The 22452-nt window shown below is 42.1% G+C and overlaps 1 protein-coding gene across 1 annotated transcript; it reads left to right on the forward strand.

The window, feature by feature from the left end:
- Positions 1–3638: 3638 nt before the first annotated feature.
- Positions 3639–5408, forward strand: ENC1 (ectodermal-neural cortex 1; the record flags this gene model as incomplete). The annotated part of the gene is made up of 1 exon (XM_082013129.1): positions 3639–5408. The coding sequence occupies one exon, from the start codon at positions 3639–3641 to the stop codon at positions 5406–5408; it is 1770 nt and encodes a 589-aa protein (XP_081869255.1).
- Between the last annotated feature and the right edge of the window lie 17044 nt (positions 5409–22452).

Here is a 22452-nt window from a genome sequence, read left to right on the forward strand (position 1 = left end):
CCTGTTGAAGTGTAATTATAAATCAAAGTCTTGGTTCAACCTCTGTTCCTAGATATAATCTATATCTGTAATTTACTGACCACTTCTTGTCTTTTACATACAAATATTATTATCTCTAAGGAAAAAATGCCTGAAGGGAGTTGACTCATTATTCAAGACGAACATTTGCTCACTGACTGTAAATTACCTCTGCTGAAGTATTTGAGGCTTGCATAATTTCCAACACCAAATAGAGAAATCAGATATGTCATTTATACATTTTAATATTCTTGTAAGATTTTGGACTGAGATAATTGTCAGAAACTGCAAAAGGACATTTTTACAGAAACACTGCCTGTTAGTAAATTATGATAATTGCTTGTAAGGGTGTTTGTCCAACTAGTCCATGTGTGAGCTCATCTCAGCCACCACAGTGGAGGAAAAAGATATGTATAGATATGTATCTTTGTTCTGTTTGAGGAAATACGTTAGCTTATCTTAAATGTGAATTGGCATACTTTGAATTTTTCTCAATAGATGACATTATGGTGATACAGGCAATGTTACTGGAACAGTTAAAGACCAGCTTATATGAAACTTGCAAGTGCTTCGTAAGAAACGGCATTGCTCACTGAAAGACCAAGTCTTCTGTTTTAGTGGGGTGAAACGCTGAGTGCCTTATTCAGTAGCTGTTTAAGAATGGCTCTTAGAACTATTTTTTTTGTTGTTACAGCGGTGTTCGTTACTATGGCTGTGGGTGGGCTTGGGTAACACAGTGATGTGTTCCTCCCCTTTGCATGTGGTCTATAGCTCACTAGCCTCCAATGTAGGCACAACTGCAGGGTGGGTTTTTTATGTTTGCTTCTATTTTGTTGTGGCTATGTGCTTGTTCCCAGTGATGCTGAGCAAGTGGCACTCGCGCGAGTACAAAGCCTACTGAAAAATCTGAACACCCGCATTTGCAGCCTCTGATGTGAACTTTACCTGCCCTATTTCTGAACTCTGTGTGCATGATAAAATAAAGTTTTCAGTATACTCTGAATTCCTGCTATTTGTGGGGGGAAAGGAGCAATACTGTGTTTCCATAGAGATCCTGACGTGCCTAGACTGTGGTGTCTACACACTCACTTAATTGGGGTGGAGAGCAGGGGGGCAATGAGCATCTTCATATCCTGGTGACTCTGTTGTCTCTGATCAGTGGGTGTTTAGCTCCTGTCCTGCTACCTGGCAAGGAAACCTTGCAGGAGTACGTCCTCAGTGTGAGGAAAGTCAATCTGTAGAAATCCAGTGAATGCTTTGCACTGCATCACAATAGCATTTAAAATGGCAAAGTGCCTGGAAAAGTTTTAAATTTTTGCAGGGGGTGCTTTGCCAGTTAAGGGTTCACCTTCCCATCTGTGTCTCCAAACTGTTCATGTACCATTATTTCAAGCCATGACCCTTTCTGTAATCCTTCAGTTCCAGCAGGTTTCAACCTGTATATGGTCAGTATAATCTCTTTGGCTATAGATTAAGTGGGTAATTTTAGTCCGAGATTAGTGCTCAGGATCCTTGAATGCCTTCTGAGTCTTTATTTGCCAGACAATACAATTGCTTTAAAGGTAATTTAATTTTCCTTGTAAAAGTATTTGTGTTGTGAAGACATACCAGCCTCCTTAAGTTGTTCTGTGCTTTGTGTTAGTGCATTTGATAGGTTGGTCTAGGGAGCATTGCTAAAATAACTTTCCAGATTTTTGCATGGGAGAGGTACTCTGCCCCGTGGCTGTAATAGGAAGGATTCCTCTCTGTTTTGGAGGATTTTAGATTGAGCACTGTATACTGAGATGTGTTGCTTGTTCTTTTCAATCCCAGTTAAATTTCATCAGGAAGTCATGTTCTAGATTAAAGGAAATGGGCTATGGTACGCCTTGCAGTAAGGCATCTCTTTGTTCCTTAATTGATGTTGGTTTGAGGGGCTTTTTTGCTGTGGCTGAAGGGAAAGGTGTATCACAAATTTGCTGTTTAATGTGATGAGTCAGTTATTCTGTACATTAACACAGCTATCGAGAAGGATGGTACTGGCTATGCTGCAGTTAATCTGCAGGTGTTGCATACACAAATCGGTTGTTTGGAAACGGAATCTGCTGCCCAAATGAATCACATATGGTTTTGATTTTGTTGAAGGTTCTGGTCATATGAATCTAGAAAAAAATGAAAAAACCATGTATTTATTTAAAAATGCCTTTTTTTTGAGTCTTGTAAAGCTCTTGGGTCATCTTGAAGCATGAAATGTGGGAATATAGTTGTACAGTTCTGTACTGCTTAAACACACTTAGTAATATGAAAATGTGCAAGTCTGTGAGAGAGGGAAGTATATCCACATTAAAAACCTACACAAGTGGCCCCAGGTCATGCTCTGACTTTGAGCATTGGGTGCTTCCCAGGTAGGCTTTTGCTCTGTTCCTTATTTGAAGGTGCAGTGAAAGGAACTCTGGGCATGTGAGTATCATAGTAATGAGGGAAGTTTGTTTCTCTTCTTTCTCCAAGCTTCCTCAGCAGTTTGGAGAGAGAAGTGAGATTATTACAGTAGCAGTCACAGCCACAGCTTGCACTGGGCTTTGTATGCTTCATCTCCTAGTACTCGCACTGTGGCTTTTTGGCTATTAGCTTTATATGGCTGACAGCGTTCCTCACCTTCCCTATACTCCATACTGTTTTGGCTTGACTCTTAATTAAGTCTTAAAACTTGCTACTGTAGTCATATATAGACCTGCATATCATGACAAGTAACAGTAACATTCACCTCCAAACAGGGACCAAACAGCATTGTGTTTCTTAGGAATAGGGTAGGATAGGATATGTCTTGGGTTTTATGTCCCCTCCAAACCTCAAAGTGAACCAATGGCTTGTGCTCAGAGTACCTGACTGTCAAGGTAGCTTCAGAGGCGATGCCTTGGTGACTTCAGCAGATAGTTAAAACACATTTTTCTGCTGACTCTGCCCGCGTATATGCTGTATCACTATAGGAGGCAGCCGCTGGCAGAGTTCAAGATGTAATCTCTAAAATTTGCTCATCATATTTTTTAAAGGTTTCACAAGTGTAAATTTATTATAGTTGCTAGGTTTTTATTTTAAAGTTCCCTTTTTTCATTCTTTGCTGTTTCATATGGAATCATTATACCAGAGGGAAGCTTCCTAATGGGATTAGTAGGTTTTTGTTCCCCATGCAGCTTTTTGACATTCCTTAGGTATTCTGTCTAGTTGCTCTTCCTGCTATGATTCAGTACAGGAGAATGTTTCAAGCATGTGCATGTGTACATATGTAATGAATCAGCTGGTCTAGGTTGGGGAAGGGTGAGAAAATCAGTCTTGGTTCCTTTTCTTTTTCCTCCAACTTACTTGCTTACTGTGTTGCTATGAAAGTTGGAGATCAGGTTTCCCAAGATGAACCTGCTCTTGGGCAACAAATTTAAAGTATGTCATTTATGAAACTCCTATTACAAAAAATAAACACATGCCAAAGGTAGATGCAATTCTCTGTCCACTCATCTATAAATTAAGGCTTTTTCTGCCATCTTATAGTGAATAATAGACAGGTTTTTATATGTAAAAATAATAACGAATTTAACTGTCTCATTAATCTTATTAATTTTTTTCTTTGTTTATAGGTGTGAAAGAAAATGTCTGTCAGCATGCATGAAAATCGCAAATCTAGGGCCAGTACTGGCTCCATAAACATATACTTGTTCCACAAATCATCCTATGCTGATAGTGTCCTTACTCACCTGAACCTTCTGCGTCAGCAGCGTCTCTTTACAGATGTACTTCTCCATGCTGGGAACAGGTCATTCCCATGCCACAGAGCTGTTTTAGCTGCTTGTAGCCGCTATTTCGAAGCAATGTTCAGTGGAGGACTAAAGGAGAGCCAGGACAGTGAAGTCAACTTTCATAATTCAATTCACCCGGAAGTTTTGGAGCTTCTTCTGGACTACGCGTATTCTTCCAGGGTTATCATCAATGAGGAGAATGCGGAGTCGCTGCTGGAGGCTGGTGACATGCTGGAGTTTCAGGACATTCGGGATGCTTGTGCAGAATTTCTGGAGAAAAACCTTCATCCCACCAACTGTCTTGGCATGCTGCTGCTGTCGGATGCTCACCAGTGCACCAAGCTGTATGAACTCTCTTGGAGGATGTGCCTTAGCAACTTCCAGAGTATCAGCAAAAGCGAAGACTTCCTCCAGCTGCCAAAAGACATGGTAGTGCAGCTCCTTTCCAGTGAAGAATTAGAAACTGAAGACGAAAGGCTGGTATATGAATCAGCTATCAACTGGGTCAACTATGACCTGAGCAAGCGTCACTGTTACCTGCCTGAGCTATTGCAGACAGTGAGACTGGCCCTCTTGCCAGCCATATACCTTATGGAGAATGTGGCCATGGAAGAACTTATCACCAAGCAAAGGAAAAGCAAAGAGATTGTAGAAGAATCGATAAGATGCAAGTTAAAGATATTACAGAATGATGGAGTGGTTACTAGTTTGTGTGCCAGACCTCGTAAAACTGGCCATTCACTTTTTCTTTTGGGTGGCCAAACGTTTATGTGTGACAAGCTGTACCTGGTGGACCAAAAGGCAAAGGAGATTATTCCAAAGGCCGACATACCAAGTCCACGGAAAGAGTTTAGCGCTTGTGCCATAGGCTGCAAAGTGTATATCACTGGGGGACGAGGGTCAGAAAACGGAGTCTCCAAAGACGTGTGGGTGTATGATACCCTTCACGAGGAGTGGTCGAAGGCTGCTCCCATGCTGGTAGCTAGGTTTGGGCATGGCTCTGCTGAACTTAAGCACTGTTTGTATGTAGTAGGAGGACACACCGCAGCAACTGGTTGCCTTCCAGCTTCCCCTTCAGTATCCCTAAAGCAAGTAGAACAATATGACCCAGTGACCAACAAATGGACCATGGTTGCCCCACTGCGAGAGGGAGTAAGCAATGCAGCTGTAGTCAGCGCAAAGCTTAAGCTCTTTGCTTTTGGAGGTACCAGCGTTAGCCATGACAAGCTGCCCAAAGTTCAGTGCTATGATCAGTGTGAAAACAGATGGATGGTACCAGCCACTTGCCCCCAGCCCTGGCGCTACACAGCTGCAGCTGTTCTGGGTAACCAGATTTTTATTATGGGTGGAGACACTGAATTCTCTGCGTGCTCTGCTTACAAATTCAACAGTGAGACATACCAGTGGACTAAGGTGGGAGATGTGACAGCTAAGCGAATGAGCTGCCACGCAGTGGCATCTGGAAACAAATTGTACGTGGTTGGAGGCTACTTTGGCATTCAGAGGTGCAAAACGCTGGACTGCTACGATCCCACGTTAGACGTATGGAACAGCATAACAACTGTGCCCTATTCGTTAATTCCCACAGCATTTGTTAGCACATGGAAGCACCTCCCCTCATAATTATATGTATGTTGCAATTACAAATTATCAGGTAAGAAACAGCACCTTTGAATTCCACTCTAATAATGCTTTTCACAAAGCTTTTCAGCAGCAGCTCTGAGGAGGGTGAGTATATTCAATGCAATTTTACAGCTGGAGCAGCTGATTCACGGGCCGTTGTAAGCCCTGCACTGATCTGTGACACAGCCAGATGCTGGAAGTAGTTTCCCACCTATCTTGCACCCATATCTCTTTACAGGGCCTTTTCCTGTATGATTTAGGTGTAAAGGACTGAGCCAAAATAATGTTTTCAACTTGTGGGGAAATGCAGATAATCTTTTGGAAAGTGAATCCTGCTCTGTGTTTAAATACTAAATGCAGGCTAAACAAGGGTTTGGTGCCACTTTCCTGACGACAGAGGCTAGGTCACTCAGTATATCCAGTAACAGTGCTGAAAAAAATACGCTAAATTCTGATCTGAAGCCTGATAGTGAATTCACTTGAATTTCCAGGTAGACAGCATGCTTTCTCCATGCAGGCAGCCTTTGGGGAAACTTGCTGTCTTATGAAAGGTGTTTTACAGGCACTTCAGGCGTAACTTTCCATCTCACCTAGACAGCATGGTTGCACCTGCATTGACTAAGGTTGCATTTGCTCCATTGGTACACTTCAAAATACAGATTTTTTCAAAATAGTTATGGTCATATGTTGGGCTAGATATACTGTCAGGAAGACATATATTTAATATTGCTGGCTGAAATAATTACCGGTCTATAGCACACAGTGTTCCAAAACAGTCTAATTATACATAATGGGCCAAGCTCTTACACCTGGTGCAACTTCAGCATTGTATCTTCTCACAAACAGGTCTGAAATTGGCGTTGCTTGGTTGGCTGTTCTGAATTTTTGATTTTGAGGAGGAGGGGAGAAGAAATCTGTGTACCGACACATTGACAATATTTTTCCAATCTGTTTTTTGTGCTAGCTACTACCTGTTACTTCAACTATTACTAATTTTTCCATATTTTTGTCTTTTCTAGAGTTACATCACTTAAAATAAGTCACTGACATTTTCCAGCTATACTAATCTGTGTATTTTGCAGGAAATCTGGCAGAATCCCCTTAGTGTTGTGTGGCTTTTTTCCCCCCACCTCCCCCCTTGAGACTTCAGTACAGCATCTCAGTTACCACCAGCCAACCAACCAACCATAGTGGCATGCTTAATCCTAAATATGTCCTGTGAGTGGTATTTTCTTTTTGGATTTTAACGATCTGTAGCGTAACCATGAAGACAGGCAGGTTAGAAGGAACAAGGCAAATAAATACAGTTGCAGTAATTAAACAAGCTCTGCATTTGCATCTAAGTTACCTAGAAGTCCAGACTGATGGAGGTTCTCCAGAAAATAGGAAGAACAGCGTTTGTATAAAGACTTCCATAGGTTTTTCTGCTTGGGACAGATCACATTTTTTTTCTGGTATGTTTTGCAGCTGGAGACATTTGCTTGACTCTTGCAGTAAATATGAAACCCAAATGTCTTTGAAGCAGTGTAGATAGAAGTATATACCTAGAAATGCAGGGTAGTTGTGAAATTCCTTTCTTTGTGGTACCCTGAGGATTCTTCTTGTAGTTGTCTTTCAGCCTTCAGCTGACTGGGAACTTTGAGTAAAGGATACAAGGTTGAGCCCATGCGAAGCAGCAGGTCAGGATGGAAATCTAGGGTGAAACTGGGTTATGTTGTGCCATCAGCAGCTCTTGTCTCAGGTGGTTGCTTCTCTTGAAGTCGCTGCCCTCGCACCTCTCCTTGCTTTGTTTTTCCCAGACTTACTCTTGGGAAAGCAGGGCAAACCCTTGAGATTTACAAGATCCTGGGTGCTGGGAGTAATCACACCCCAGAGAGCGGAAACCCTGATTTCTGTGCTGTGGCTTCCTCCCTAGCTGGGAACAATGTCTTGACATCTTCAGTTAATTTCTATTATTACTGACTTTCAGCAGTTCTCAGTGTTATCAGAGTAGCGGCGTTGAATGCCCAGATTCGGGTCTGTGCCAAGAAAAATATTGACTTATTCTTCTGAGACTGACTTAATTGTTCTGAAGTTTACAGTGTATGAGAGGAAGCCTTTTACTTTGAAAAAGAGTCCTTGGTATATAACGGTGCAAAAAGCTTTCCTTTGCTCTGCAGTATCTCGTTAAAAGCCATTATTTTAGCTTCATTAACACACAAAATAACTGGCTTAACTAACACAGAAGATAACTGGCTGAAGACAGGCATAGATTGAAATCTCTCCAGTGCTGTGTACTCATCCAGCAAGTAGTCCTTTTTCTTTTTCTTTTTCTTTTTTTTTTTCCCCCATTGACTCCTGCTGCTTTGTCAGTGGGTGGGAGGGACAAAAAGGAAATTACTTTTGATAACCCTCTGTTTTCATGGCGCTGTGTGGCCCCGATCTGACAGCTTTTAGGAAGACTTCAGCCTGTTTTATCCCTTTCCTCAAACTTGGGGCTTTTGAGTGGGTTGGAAATTTTTGTTTTTAACCCCTTTAATTTCACAATTGTTTAACTTTTTTTTTTTTAAAGTTCATCCCATGGCAAGGAACATTGGTTTGGATTCAGTGTTGATAATGTGTGTTTCAGTGGGAAGAATGACACACTACCCTGAAGAATGTCTGGAAAAGACTAATCAACACTAAGTGCAGAGACCTTTTTTTAAACATACTGAAAATAGTCTGTTTCAAGCCCACAGTTGCAAAGAGGCTTGATGCTCTGGGCTGTTAATGTAGGCTGCAGTGTTTCCTGTGAGTGTTACCTGCTGCTGTTAGACAGCACAGCTTGAGAGAGATGTGGTGTGTTCAAATGAGCTATGAGTTCATTGGAGCTCCTTTGCATTGTAAAGATGTAGGATTTGCCTCCTAAAATTCTAGCAGTGCTGTCAGAAATGACTGTGGTGAGCTGATCATGCTTTGGAAGCTGGCATTTTAATACAGCTTCATAGTGAAAAAGCAAAGCACAACCTCAGCATCCAAAGGCTGAATATTTCATTGAATAATCAATTTTTCTAAAAGACTCTAGGGTGGAACTATTGATGCATGGTACATTACTCTTGTGAAAAGAAATGAGGCAGAATTCTGCTCTAATGAATAGCAGATATGTTTTAAGTAAGGGGCTTATATGTCCGTTTCTATATTATGAATAAATTCAATTCATAATTCTTCATGGTGAATGGAGGCATTGGGGTGAAACACCGTCACCTCCCCTTCTACTTTACTCCAACTAGTTTTGCCTGGGCCCAGGGGTAGAAAAATCTCTTTGCAGTAGGTGTTCATGTGGGCTTTTGTGGAAGAGAAGTGCACAAGGTTATATTCACTTACAACAAATCCACAAACCTTTAACATTTTGAGGGAAACATAGAAATGTTGAAGTATGCAGGATGCAGAGCCTGTCATGTTGAACTGTATTGGGCCAGTTTGATGTAGGTTTCAAATGACTGAATTTAAAACAGAAACTGTGGTCAGTAGGACGATTTGCAGAGTAAGGCTAGTAGAATAATAAAGGTAGAATCTGACCCTAAATAATTACGTTCTTGGCCGGCTTACTTGTCAGTAGCTGGCTGTTGCACAGGAACACAGAGGTCGTGGTGGGGTGGGGAAGCCCGTCAACTGGATTGTATCTGAAGCCTAGCTTTTAGATCTTCTTTGACATCTAATAAAAATCTTATGGTACATTGTCTCAGTAAAACTCTTTGTCTTTTCTCTCTCTCTCCTCCCTCCTCCCCCCCTTCCCTCTTCCCATGCTTTTAGTTTACTCCTTTACTTGGAGAAGAGAATTGGAACCTCAGATCTGGGAGAAATGGTTTTAATGAAGAAAAAATTGTTCAGCATCTATTGCATTTGAAGAAAATCATCTGCACCTTGTAAATGACCTAACCTAGTCATGAAGGAATGGGAGGGAAAAAAAATTGTCTTCAGTGCTTCAGCACATGGTTTAAATATGAACAGATGAACCTGTGATCTGGTCCTTGTGCTAGTAATTGTGGATTAATGCCAATATTAATCAGTCCTTCAAAGAAGAAAAAGAAGAAGACAGAACTTCTCTGAGCTGTGCAGCACACAACACTCAGTTTCCATGGACTCTGCTGTTTATATGTGAAATTTGAAACGGTTGTCACCTCTTTTTATGGTGGTTTGAAGTGTCAGTGCCAGCTGCAGGGAAAGCAGGCCAGATCTGAAACAGTGAGATGCTGCTGTGAATGAAGATAACAGCGGTATTGCTGCTGAATGCTGCGAACCGGAGCGTGCTTGTCTGTGGGCAGTGCCTACAGCATCTCTTAGGTCCCACGTTGCATTCTCATGTGTGCAGTGAGGGACCTTCCGCTTGAGAACGAACAGCCGAGTGGTGAAATGTTTTTGAAACAGTGGGGAATGAAAATTACATCCCCCAAATGCTCCTTGTTCCCTTTTCTCCCTGTATTTATAAGTAATTCAGACTGTCCCATTCCTGTTATGTTACTTGTTGTAGATACAGTTATTTATTGTTCAGTGCTTGCATGCTGAAACAATGCCTGCAATTGTCTTCATGTTGCAAGGGCTTGTGTGAATTGTATGTTTTGCACATTTTGTGATCGCTGACTTGCTCTGCTGCACAAAGAAAGAAGACTGTTCGGTAACAGTTGGAGGTGGGAGGGAGGGGTTGCTTCCTGGTCGGAAATGGAGGGATTACAAGGCAGGCTCTTAAATTACACACATACTAAAGGAAGAAGCCATGGAGGTCACTTTCTCGGGCCACTAGCTCCCCAGGTTGCTTGTGGTATGTCTTGTAGATGGTGTCCTTGCTACATTTCATTTGTTGGTCATGCCTTTCAATTTCTGATCTGGAAGTAGCCAAAATCTCTTGCAGCTTTCTCTTTGTGCAACTTCCCGATTGCAACGCAAATACTGTGGAAGAGCTTCTGGATACCAAGCCCAGATGAAGTCATTGTCCAAAGTTATTTATTTATTTATTGGGTTGGAGGACGTGTACCTACAGTATAGCCACATTGACCTGAATGAGTGGAGTATGGTGATTCATGAATAAAAACAAAAAACCTCAAGATAGGTTAGTGATGAAGTCTTAAAAAAAAAAAAAAAAAGAAAAAAAAAGAAGAGCAGCAATTTTGCACTGACTGGATTGCCTCGTCCATCTGGATTTCAGATGATCATCGGAGTGGCCAGGTGTCAAAGACCCAAGCACTCTAGCAAAATTCTTATGGGGATAGAAAATGAACTTCAAACCTCTTAATCTTAAAAATAGCACTCAAACTCTGCTGCCTTTTATTTTCCTTAGCCAGGTGTGTCTTTAAACACTTTGTTGCTCAGAAGCGTCAGATACAATCCCGAGAAACCGAACTTTGATTTTTAAATAAATCTGTTTCTTATCAGTCTGGTCTTGAGACAGAGATGAAGCTACTAATTTTCTTCTGGATTTCAGAAGCTTATGTTTCACAGATGCTTTCTTTGTCAGATCCTGTCATGAAGCATGTATTGTATTGGGGGGGGGGGGGTTCCCCCTAAATGTTTCTGGACCCCACCTTAACTGGCATATTCAGTAACATGGTTGGTGTGTGCTGCGGTATAAGTAAAGAGCTGCATGCATGCATGCAAAACAAAAATAGTCACATTGGTGATGCTTGCCTTTCTCTGTGTGACAGTTGATGTAGCTGTATTTGTGAAAGCTTTGTCATCTGAAAGTGTTTGCACTGGTCACTGGAAGTTTCTCTGTGCTGCCTTACATTTGACTTGCTGTTTGGAGTAGACACATTTCAGAAATAGACTATTTGGAATTCTGTGAATACTGAGAGAACATTGATTAACTAGCAAAGGCATTAGCAGTTTTTTAAAGGGTGAGGCCCAGCTAGATGTGAACAGTTATAGTTCCTCTGGTTAAGCTGATTTCTTGAAATGATAGATTAAAAAAGTGTTTAAACCTGCATCCTCCTCCCTGCCCCTCACCCTGCTTTGGTTTTTTTCTCTTAGATGGCTTTTAAGCAATAGGAAAACATCTTAGATAGGGTAGGTATCCTTTCTATGTATCTGCACTTGCACAGGTTGCCCTGTTGAAGTAAATGTCCCTGAACTGCTGTTGCCTTTCATCTTGTGGATCACTCTGGGAGCGCGAAGGGAGCCATAAAGTCAGACTTCTGTGCTTTGCATGTCCCCTCCCCAGGCACTAGTGACCGCACAAGGTGCAAGGAAGTGGAGAACCAGGTCCTCAGGGGCCCCCTTGTTTGAATAAGGACATTTAGGTTTGAGACCTGTTTTCTCTGACAGGCTACTTCAGAGTCCACATGTGAAGCTGCACTGCATCTAACGACTTAGCTTATGAAATCTGTTTTGTAGGGCCGTGCAACTTCCGAAAGTGGGATGAATTTTCTGCAGCTGTCTCCAAAGTTGTGGCCTGCTTTCAAGTCTGCGATTAATTCCTGTGTGTAGGCTGAAGGAAGCCGAAGTCAGGGTGGGCCTCTGGCTCTGCGGGGAATACGCTAGGCTCTTGCTCTTTGAATTGATGTGGGAATCCTGGCTAGTTACTTGACCATTCCGGTCCGGCAAAACATCCCACACTTTGAAGCAAATGCAGTTCACAGCGGAGTGCACACAAAAACCCTGGCATAAGACAGGAAGGTTCCTCTTATTTTGCAGGCTGGTTGCTGTAGAAACATATAACAAAGGACAGCCTTCCTCTTCTGGTATAATTGTGCAGCCTCTTTTCTCTAGGTCTGACACCTGTCTGAATAAGAGTGATTAGAGCAGAATAATGTTCCCTTTCCTGGCTATTGAAGATAGGGTTCACGTGCTAAAAGAAAACTGTGCAAGTGAAGTAAAATTGTCTATGTTGTGTCTTTTTGTTTGCTACTACATCTTAAGGTTTTGTAAAACTTTTTTTTTTTTTCCACAATGTGAAACTGAAGGTCAATAAATTATTAGAGATTTTCTCTCCATGGAACATTTATTTCAAGTGTTTCAAGTGTTGTCTCTTCCTCCCCTCCCTCTCCACCCCCAAATGCTTTGAATCCTTTATAATGTCCTTTTCATGTTCTCTTAATAAAAGCACATCGACAACATGCAGTTTACTGCTTTGGTTTAAGCTTCTGCTTCAGTTGTTCTGTTCTGCTGCTGTTACTATGATCTCTATCTCAAAGTTCAGCAGTTAAAACTCAAAACGTTTAAGAACAGGAAATGCAAGTTTGTTGGTGCTTGCAGTACAGTTTAGCTGGTGCCTGATACGACTTGGAAGTGGAATTAGGCATCTTGAATCCTTCCTAATTATTCTCAAGGCAAAAAATGCTGGCTGTGTGTAAAACATTCCAGTTGTTCTACATAATGCACATGTATAGCCAAACTCTTTGATCTTTTAAGCTTACTTACATTTTTATGTGTATACAGTTTGGTGGCTTTGTTTTGGGTTTTGTTTTTTTTTAAATGCTGTTGATTTTCTGTGTTGGCTTAGCACCTCTCTGGCCTTAAGGTGTTGCTGACCACTGTCCAGGTCTAAAATAACATCATGCAGGGGCATTCACACACATACCCTGGAGGTTCAGTTGCTCAGGTCTGCTAAGTACTGACCTTCTGTCCTGCCTAGAAGAAGATTTTCCTCCATTGATTTGGAGCAAAGGAACAGAGCCTTCCTCCCTTGCTTGGGTTGTTTCCCTACCTACGATCTCATCCTTTTGCCTGCACAGCTTTGAAGGAGGAAGTAAAAGAGAAGGAGGTGTCCACAGGTCACAGCATCGTGCAGTAAGGATGCTGATGCTTCAGTTGCCGTCACTAACCTGTACAATGTGACTTGTGTAACTGAGCACCTGGGTTCTTTGCCCTGGAAATGAAATTGTAGTGCTTGTTTAGCAGAAATAGAGAAATGCAAGGCAGTAGCCAAAGTATTGTTTTCTGCAAGAATGAAGTTTTCTGAAATCTTCTAACCTACCTCTATTAAAATTCCTGCAGCTGCCCCTTGAAGGTCACAGGTTTGTTTGGGGTGGTTTTTTTGACCTGAACAGTCAGGGCCATAGTATTAAGTGACTTTCAGCACTGCTCATTTAACCTATGTTTGAGGTGTTTGCAGTCAGTCTTGGCTGGGGGAGTGGGACAGTTACCTCGGAATATCTTGAAATATGAAAGATACTGCAAGAAATAAGCCTTCCCACAGAACAGGTTAAATCAGTTATAGTGCTCATTGCAAGCTCTTTGCTGGGCAGTAACCTGTTTTGTTTTTTTTTTTATAAATTTGGATTTCATCAGGGCTTGGTTTGCTTAGAGCAGCACTGGGCATGAACAGACTGCTGTATAGTGACTCACTGGTGTCATTTTACAGCATCAGGCTACTTATTGGAGAACTTCTATATGGTCAGGGATTCAAACTCTTCTGCTTGGCTCTGAATGTGGAAAACTCATACGGGAGGTCTGATATTTATGGTAAGAATTTAAAATAGATAATTACATTTAGATTTAAAACAGCTGATTATCTGTAAAATAGAGAGGCATTGGCTCTATTCGTGGAAGTATGAATACTAAATGCCATGAATGATTAGAAAATAATCAGCTCATTAGCATTGAGTATGCTCCATCAAGCATACCTGGATGATCTGGGAAAGTTTCAAAGGCTCTGTCTATACTAGTAAATTGAACATCCTGGGAATGGTCTGTGGCACTGAGGCCAGTTGGCATGAAAGAGCCATGGGGTCTTTGAGCAGCCCCTTGTCCTGGCAAGACAGGGTGGCTGCATGCGAGCTGCTTGGGCTGGCCACTGGAGTGCTCTGGCTCCTGAACCCCTGCCCAGGAACGCTCCAGAGGCGTGCAGGTTTGCATGGGCCGAAACCATGCCGGGGATGCTCAAACAATTTAGCAGAACTGACGATCGCTTTCCAGTGCCTGGGAATATTCCTGAGTGCACTTTAGTATATTGCCTTCATCTCAGCTGGGACATCCAAGTAACATCATGTTTAGGTCCTGGGTAACTGGGTGGAAATTGTGACCTAAACGCTGTTGAAGGTGGAGGAAGGAATCCTGTCTCTTGAGTCACCTGGACCTTGGTAAGTGGAAGAGATGGGTCCTGAAGAGGTGGAGACTCATCTTCAGATGCCGTGACGCGAAGCTTTGGAAGTGCAGAGAGAAGAGGGCAGGAGTGCCCACGTGTAGGTGAAGAATGGTTGGTGTGCCTGAAGGTAGGAGGTGGCAGCACCCTGTGGGCTTTGCAGCAGCAGCGTGGTGTCTCCTTGTTTCAAAAAAAGAAAATGGAGCGGAGCTCTGTCACAAGGGGACAGCTCAAGTGTCCACATGGGAATGCAAACATGTGACCATACCCCTGCCTAGCAAACATCAAATGAGACAAAGTTAAGTCTCTCTTGTTTTAAAGGATCACTAGTCCTCAGCTTCACTGGCATATGATCGCTTTTGGCCCTTACACCTCTATAAGATCTGCACAATTTAATCCCCTCTGCAGTGTGAAAGGCTGCGATCTGAAATGGTAATCTTGTGTATGTGTATGCACATAAACCATACTGAAACATAAACATCATAGGAAAATTATATTTTTGTTCAAATCTTTACATTTACGTGTGTGTGTGGCATGAAGCAAAGTACAAACTCAGTGGTAACATATGCACATACACAACAGGACCATCTGTCCTCTATGTGTCTTCAGTAATGGTATATGAATTTTGAAGTGTCACTATTTGTTAGAAACTGTACATTTAAACATGCCCTTAAAGCTAAAAATGTACATAAGGCATGACTGTGAATTAAAATGAGTGGTTAAGTAAATTACAGATCTCTTTCATAATCATGTTTAGGTTGTGCTTCTGGCCTGACAATGCTCTGACAGTCTCAGGAAACTAAATTAGATAATGTGTCCTTTTTTTTTGTGTGTGTGTGTGTCTAGTTACCCTAGAAACCATAATCTTTTATCTCTGAAGCAATGGGGAGAGTGGAGGAGGCAAAGCCACTGGAATTTCTGCCAGGACCCCTCCTAATCCTACTCTTACGGTATCAGACATTTAGTAAATTACTTAACACTTGTGTATTAGATGAAGTTCATTAGATATTTTATAATCACTGTGTGGAATTTGTGGGTCATAGCCTGTGCTCTGATTCAGAGGTGAAGTTTATGGTTGACTGTGTTAACTTAGTTGCAATTATATATTTATATAACCCAGAGCCACAAATGCAAACTAAGATTTTACAGATCTGCAGCTCTTTCCATGAGATCTCAACATATCTCATCACTTTTCATTCCATCACCAGGTTCGTGAGGGGGCAAAAACATTTAGTCCCAGCCTCGGGCCGGAAAGCTGGGGCATGGGGGATTTGTTGAAGGATGCAACAGGAATGGCAGCAGAGCCTCCTCGGATCTCCCGGCACCTTCTCCAGGAGCCACAGGATGCACTGCGCCTGTCAAGGAGATGTCAGGCTGCTATGTGAGACTGGCTGTGAAAACTTGTCATCTCAGTTGTGTTGTTAATCGGCTTGAGAAGAACTTAAACTATTTACAGAGCTGTTGTCTTCCAGGGCTAGGGAGGACTTGCCGCAAGGTAAACACAAGGAAGCTGGCTTTTTATAGAGCTGTGAGGGACAATAGTTCTTTCAGGCAGACGGTTACCTTTCAGCTGAAGAGCGCTGGTGGGAAGCGGACAGGCTTCGGGAGCTGCTGCTAGCCGGGCATTTACACAGACCCCAAATGTTACCCTGCTCCTCAGCATCCCTCCCCAAGTACGGAGAGGTACTGAGCAAAATAAAGATGCAGATCAGACTTTTTATCTTAAAGGCAATAGGCTTTCTTTTCCATTCCAAAAATAGAAACATCTTGTCTTACAAATATTGGAAAGAGTATTTTAAAGGTGGGGGGGTCTCTGTCAGGGGCCTCAGGCAGCGCGGATTTTCTCCTAGGGCGAGCAGCTTGCTGGAGTGGCCTGGCTCGGGGGCCGGGAAGCAGCTGGGCGAGAGGAGGTCAGTGGGTTGATGGAAGTGTCCCTGGGCACACAGGACAGTGGTCCAGCTGCCAGTTCCATGCCAGCATGGCCCTTATTTTCCTTCACCCCCACCTTTGCTCTTACGCAGCCCATTCCTGTGTAAGCTCCCCCGGGGCCTGCCAGCCTGGCCCATACAGTCAGACGGGGGAGCAGAGAATCTCGCCAGCATTAGGAGGAAGGGAGGTGGAAAGCTTTTGATGGCATTTGCTTACACATTGCCGTTGAATGTGGTCCAGGAGCTGTACCGCACGGCCTGATAACCCTGCAGAGGATCTGCCTTTGTCTCGCTCTACCTGAATAGCAGAGCTTTACCCCCTTTTTCACGCGGCTGGTGGTTGTTAGCCGGTTGCAGCCCTGTTTGGCACAGGCCTCTATCTAGCTGTTTCTGGTTAACTTTGCAAAAACCCTGAAAATACTCATGTCATAAGGTAAGATTCAATGTGTTGTGTTAGCTAGTGTTTTGTTAGCTTTAAAAGGGTTAGTCATCAGTGCTGATGTGTATCCTCTTCTTGTTTAGCTGAAACATGCCTTTCATCTTTGATCCTGCAAATGGGGTTCTGGAACAGTTGGGTGTGTGCAGACACTCGGGCAGGGACCACCTCGCCCTGCTTGCGGGTGAGCAGATGCCCTCCCTGTCACCGGGGTATTTTATGTTGGGATTTATTAGCTACTTTGCATTTTCAGCAAATCTATTCAAGTTGATAGAAACAGCTCCCTTCTCCCCACCTCCCACCGGGATGAAAATGCTGCCTCTTTAGTCACAGGGTAGGTAAGTCTCTCTTTCCTCACCTGATTTTTTTGCAGATTTTTTTTTTTTTTGGCCAATCTCTTTGTGATGGACATTTGGTTTGCTTGGTTTTCTGTACAAAAGTGGAACTTTTTTCCAAGATGTGGCTTGGCAGTGGCCACGAAACCCACCTGCTTGTGTCCTTCCGGCCACAGCATCGCAGTGAGGTGGACACTGTGGGATGGAGAGAGATCTGCTCAGGTAAAAAGCAGCTGCTTGTGGGAGATGCCCTGGGTGTGCAGCCCGGGAGGCAGGGATAGAGATGTTGGTAGTATGATGACAATGGTGATGGAGGCACCTTGAGAAATACAGGAGCTTTTTTCCAGCTGGAGCAGGCCTAACGCAAAGCCTCCAAGATGCTGATGGAAGAGTGTTTCCTAGGGACCCAGAGTAGTTTTTGTGGAGTTTCTTCAATGCTCACGGTTGCTGGACTAGCAGGCAAGGCTGCAGGAAAAAAATACATATTTTTGTGTCTCACCTCTTCCTCCAAGAAAACACCATATTTGTGTCCAAGCATCTCCACTTTGTTCACTTCACAAGTGCATTTGGGTGCTTCTATTTAAACGTTACTCTATCTGGTGCTGTAGTAAAATATGGCTATACTGATCAGAAGTCTATGGGTATCTATGGTCCGTCTGGCTTTCACGAAAGGGTAGGGCATGCTCACCTCAAGCCTCTGCCTCATTCAGGTTGTTGTTGAGCTGCCACTTGGCGCTTCTTGCCTCGAACCATGGACAGAAAATGGGGAGAAACGACCTTGCTGTAATTGTTGGCCTTGGTGTACAGATGGCTTAGAGCTGATTGCAGCCCCAGAAACTGGGGATGTGGCCCTGGATCCTGACTCTGCACCAAGACTCAACTTCAGACTACAAACGCAGCTGCCAGTATGCTGAGGCACATTTTCTCACTCCTTGCAGCTACTTCAGTCCTTGGAAGAACAAATAATTTCTTTCTCCTGCTCTAATACATTTCAAAGTCGCAAGGAGGAAAAATATTTATGGTTATAAAAAAAATTAAAAACTGTGACATGGGCTTTATACATTCAGAGGTAAACAAGATGGCTCTTTAGACAATCATACACTCAAGCCCCATAACAAGAATATTTAAATAAAAAGGTATAAGAGGAATTTTTAACTTAGTTGGAAGAGCAAACAATGGATTCATTTTGATCTCTAAAATAGATAAAGGCTTTTCTCCCTATTTTTGTTGGGTTATTCCGGTTAAAAGCTGGCCTGTAAAATGCCTTATCTTTCCCCCATTGTCTCAGATACAACCTTTACACTGCGAGCACGTCTGTGTGTGCTTAACTTCACACAGCCTGAGTACTCCTCTTGAGTTCAGTGGATTCATTCAGAGACCGTAATGTTAGCATATATCAGTTGCAGGATTGAGGCCCATTTTCCATGAGGAAACAATTTCATGATGGAGAACTGCAGGGTACTGCTATAAAGGGTTGAGGGATGGCCAAACTCTTTAATTTTTCTATTGAGGGCATCAGAAGGATTGTTCCTGTGACAAACAGAAATTACCTGCTCCTAAGGGTGCTTGAAGAACACAACAGACAGAAAACAACTAAAATGGCTTGGAAAATCCTAATACAGAGCAATATAAACAATACAATTTATTATTTTTAGATTGTCATTGTTAGAATCTATTTATCATTCTTTTCTAGTTATGCTATATTCGTTTCTTTACAGAATAAAATGCAGAAACATACTATGTGTTCACTGAAGTTTCCTCTGTCTAAACAGTGATGTGTACATAACAAAAAAGTATAAAATACTTTCCAGCAGCTTGCCAAGAACTGTATTTTGGCGGAGAGGCACATGGCATTACTTTTTCTTCTCTGAATAAATAGGAAGAGACTAGCTGCTTAGTGATCTTGACAGCCCAGTCTGAGAGTTCACAATATATGTGAAGAATTAGATGCAAAAATCTTAAATTTGTATCTTTCCATTCTTATGGCCGTGGCAACAAGTGATCCACCCATCCTCTGCTGTGTTGAACACCAGGAGCACCTCTGACGGAGACATGCCCAGTGTATGTGCTGTTAGCACTGAGCGTATCTTGGGATCAGGTGCATAGATTAGGGCTACCATCAGGCTGGGGCAGTTGTTACTCTAGTTCAGCTTCCTGCGTGGACTAATCACCTTATAAAATGCATCAGAGCAGTTCCTGCCTGCAGCAGGCACCTGTGGCATAACTAGCCTTACTGAGAAGTTTCTCTTTGCTTTCCTGGACACGAAAGAGTTTCCTTGAAGTCATCTAGATTGAATACTGCCTCTCCCACAGCAGCCTGTGACCACTTTCAGAGTTACTCTGTCTGCCAGCAGCCACAGCTCAGGGAAATGCTCTGCCTCCACCTCATTTATCACCTGAGCCTGCGGCAAGGGGCAGAAGATCTCAGCCTAGGACCTGTGTCTGTGCAGGACCTGGAAAATGGTGCATATCATAATTTTATAATTTCATTAGTATGAAGAGCTGAAAATGAGTGTCTATCCAGCATGTTCAAACATCACATAGTCACCAAATCCCAGAAGGTGTGAGGTTGGAAGGGGCTTCTGGAGATGGTGCAGTCCAACCTCCGCCCCAGCTCCCAGCAGGGTCAGCCACAGCAGGTTGCTCAGGGCCATGCCCAGTCAGGTTTGAATATCTCCAAGGATGGAGATGCTACAACCTCTCTGGGCAACCTGTGCCAGAGTTTTACCACCCTCACAGTAAAATATTTTTGCTTGTGTTTATTTTAAGTGGAATTTCTCATATTTCAGTGTGTGCCCCATTGCCTCTTGTGCTGTCACTGGGCACTGCTCTGAAGAGTCTGGATATGTCTCCACACTCTTCCATCAAGTCATTGACTTCATCTTTTCAATTCAGCTGTATTTTAAAAACAGGCAAATGTTTATCTTTTTTTAAATCATCTGCTGAAATGGCATAGTAGAAAGTATGCTTTAGCAAAGTTGTTTATAAAGAATGTGTATGGTTTGCATAAGCTAGTAGAGGCTAGCTATGACCCACCTTAGATTTTGTACGAAATTAAAATGATATGTTATAATATATCTGCTGATTTTAGTGTCTCTTGTGGAACAGGCAGTATCTATTAAATTACAAACTCCATGTATTGTGTCTTCTTTCGCCAAGACTTTTACTATATGAACCCTGAATATACTAACCATGTATATGAGCTTCAGAGATATAGTCTGCCGTTCGCCACTTAAAATATATTTTCAGAATGTAATAAAATAAAGATCATACTTTTTATGATAAGGCAGACACCTAGAAATCAGTGTTATTTTATAGCCAGGCTATATCTTTCCAATAGACAAGGTAGATAATCTCTGGGGTGGGGGTGTTGGCTAGCAAATACATTAAAATATGTAAGATTTGGAAGGAAAACATTTCTTGTTATTATCTGGTAAGTGTCCCTTTCTGCCAGTAGCTGAGGTCTTGATTCTGTGTCTTTTAGGTAGCATAGTGGTCACAAAGAAATTAGTAGGAAATGGGAGTCTGAAATGGAGCAAGACTTACACAGACCTATAGTCAACTAAGTACAAAACTTGCTAACAGTACATTATTATGGCACTGATATATTGTAGGCAGAGAAGGTGTTGCCACAAGTTCTAACATGATAGTATGAGAGGCTTTGTTGGGAGGAATAAGTTTATCACCAAGTAAGTAAATAGTGTATTTTGTTTGACAGAGAGAGTAGAAGAGGTGGATTATGCACCAGCTCAATGTGTAGAGACAAAATGCAAACTATTAAGAAAGGCATCATTCCTTATGAAAATAATTATTTCAGACCTAAACCTTCCTGTTGTGTTTCAGATCTCCATATCTCTTCTTTGGACTCACTCTCAAAAACCCACATGCACACTGTTGTGCAGCTGCAGGGGGGCAACAATGGTGCCGTTGGGATTTTTAAGATCAAAAGATTGTTTTTATTTAACTGGATAGTTGTAGCTGAATACCTTATTTCTGTAAGGATCTGGAAGGAAAAAGAGCAGCTCGGCTGCCACATGTTATTAACTAAATCATCAAACCAAAGCTACAAAAACAGTTTGCCATGAAGGCAGGACAGGCCGCTAGTTAACTGACAAATTAAAAAGTGGATTAGTTAACCTGTGTAATAGATCAGAAAGAGAGAACTAGCTGCTTGTGTTTTGTCTTGACTGTGCTGCTTGCATTGAATGAATACTTCCAACAATGCTCCTGAAAAAAAAACCCAAACAAACCTGAAAAATGTAGAGTTTGCCTTGACTGTGGCCATTGTCCACAAGCATCCTCTCAAACATGAGAGAATGGTCGGTAAGGACCTCTCCAGAACAGGAAGAATTTTCTAGAGAACAGCCTTTACAGATTCAAGACTCAGATTTATCTTTGTTCCCCTCTTCCATGAATTGTAGCTACAACCTTCTACCCATTTTTTTTGTCCCCCCACGGTTTAAAAAAATAATTATTTTCAACCAAAAAGTTGAATGTTATTTCTTCAAGATATCCACCGTTCAAAAGCATGCTTAAAATATTCTTAGATGTTCACTTTTTTCCCTTTGTATTAAAAAAAAAGTGATCACAGTGATATAGCCCATAGCTGCAAAGGGATTAATGAGCTGTAGAGAGTTGCTACGTGTATCTGATCAGTGCGCATCCAATCCCACTTTCATACACAATCCCTCTGCAGTCTTCTCAACAGTGTGCCTTTTGTTCAAAAGCCCTGCTGGAGGTATTCAGGAACTGGAATCTCTCTGCCTTTAATGGAACAATCTCCAACTTTCTGGTGATGTTGAATTTGGCATTTAAATTAATTTTAAAATTGGTCTTTATCAGCTTGAGAAACTTGAAAACTTCTTTATGCTGCTATTTCTCCCCAAAATACATATGTGTTTAAATCTACAGGAGTATCTGCACACTGTGAAAATGTAGCACTATGCAAACTCATGTTCTCTGGTCAGGACTCATTCCTGATTGCAAAGTCAATGAGATTCAAGGTCTAACTGTTATTGCTAAAAAGTTTAAATGTATATCCAATAGAATCAAGTGAAAACAATTTTTCGATACAAAGATTAAAAGAGTAGAAGCAACCGACTGTTCTTATCATATAATCTCTAAAGGGTAAGAAGTCTCTCCCATCTGGAGGCAATCATCACTCTACATAATTTAATCAAATTATCTTGTTTGTATCACACTATTGCCTTTAAATGTTAATTGTTGACAATGTTACAGAGAACACATCTCAGGTATTTGCCCTCTGTGTTTCCAGGGAATGGAGTTACTTGGGAAACACCAAGTGATGGCT

The sequence above is a fragment of the Phaethon aethereus genome (assembly GCF_964289735.1).
Source record: "Phaethon aethereus genome assembly, chromosome: Z".
NCBI lineage: Eukaryota > Metazoa > Chordata > Aves > Phaethontiformes > Phaethontidae > Phaethon > Phaethon aethereus.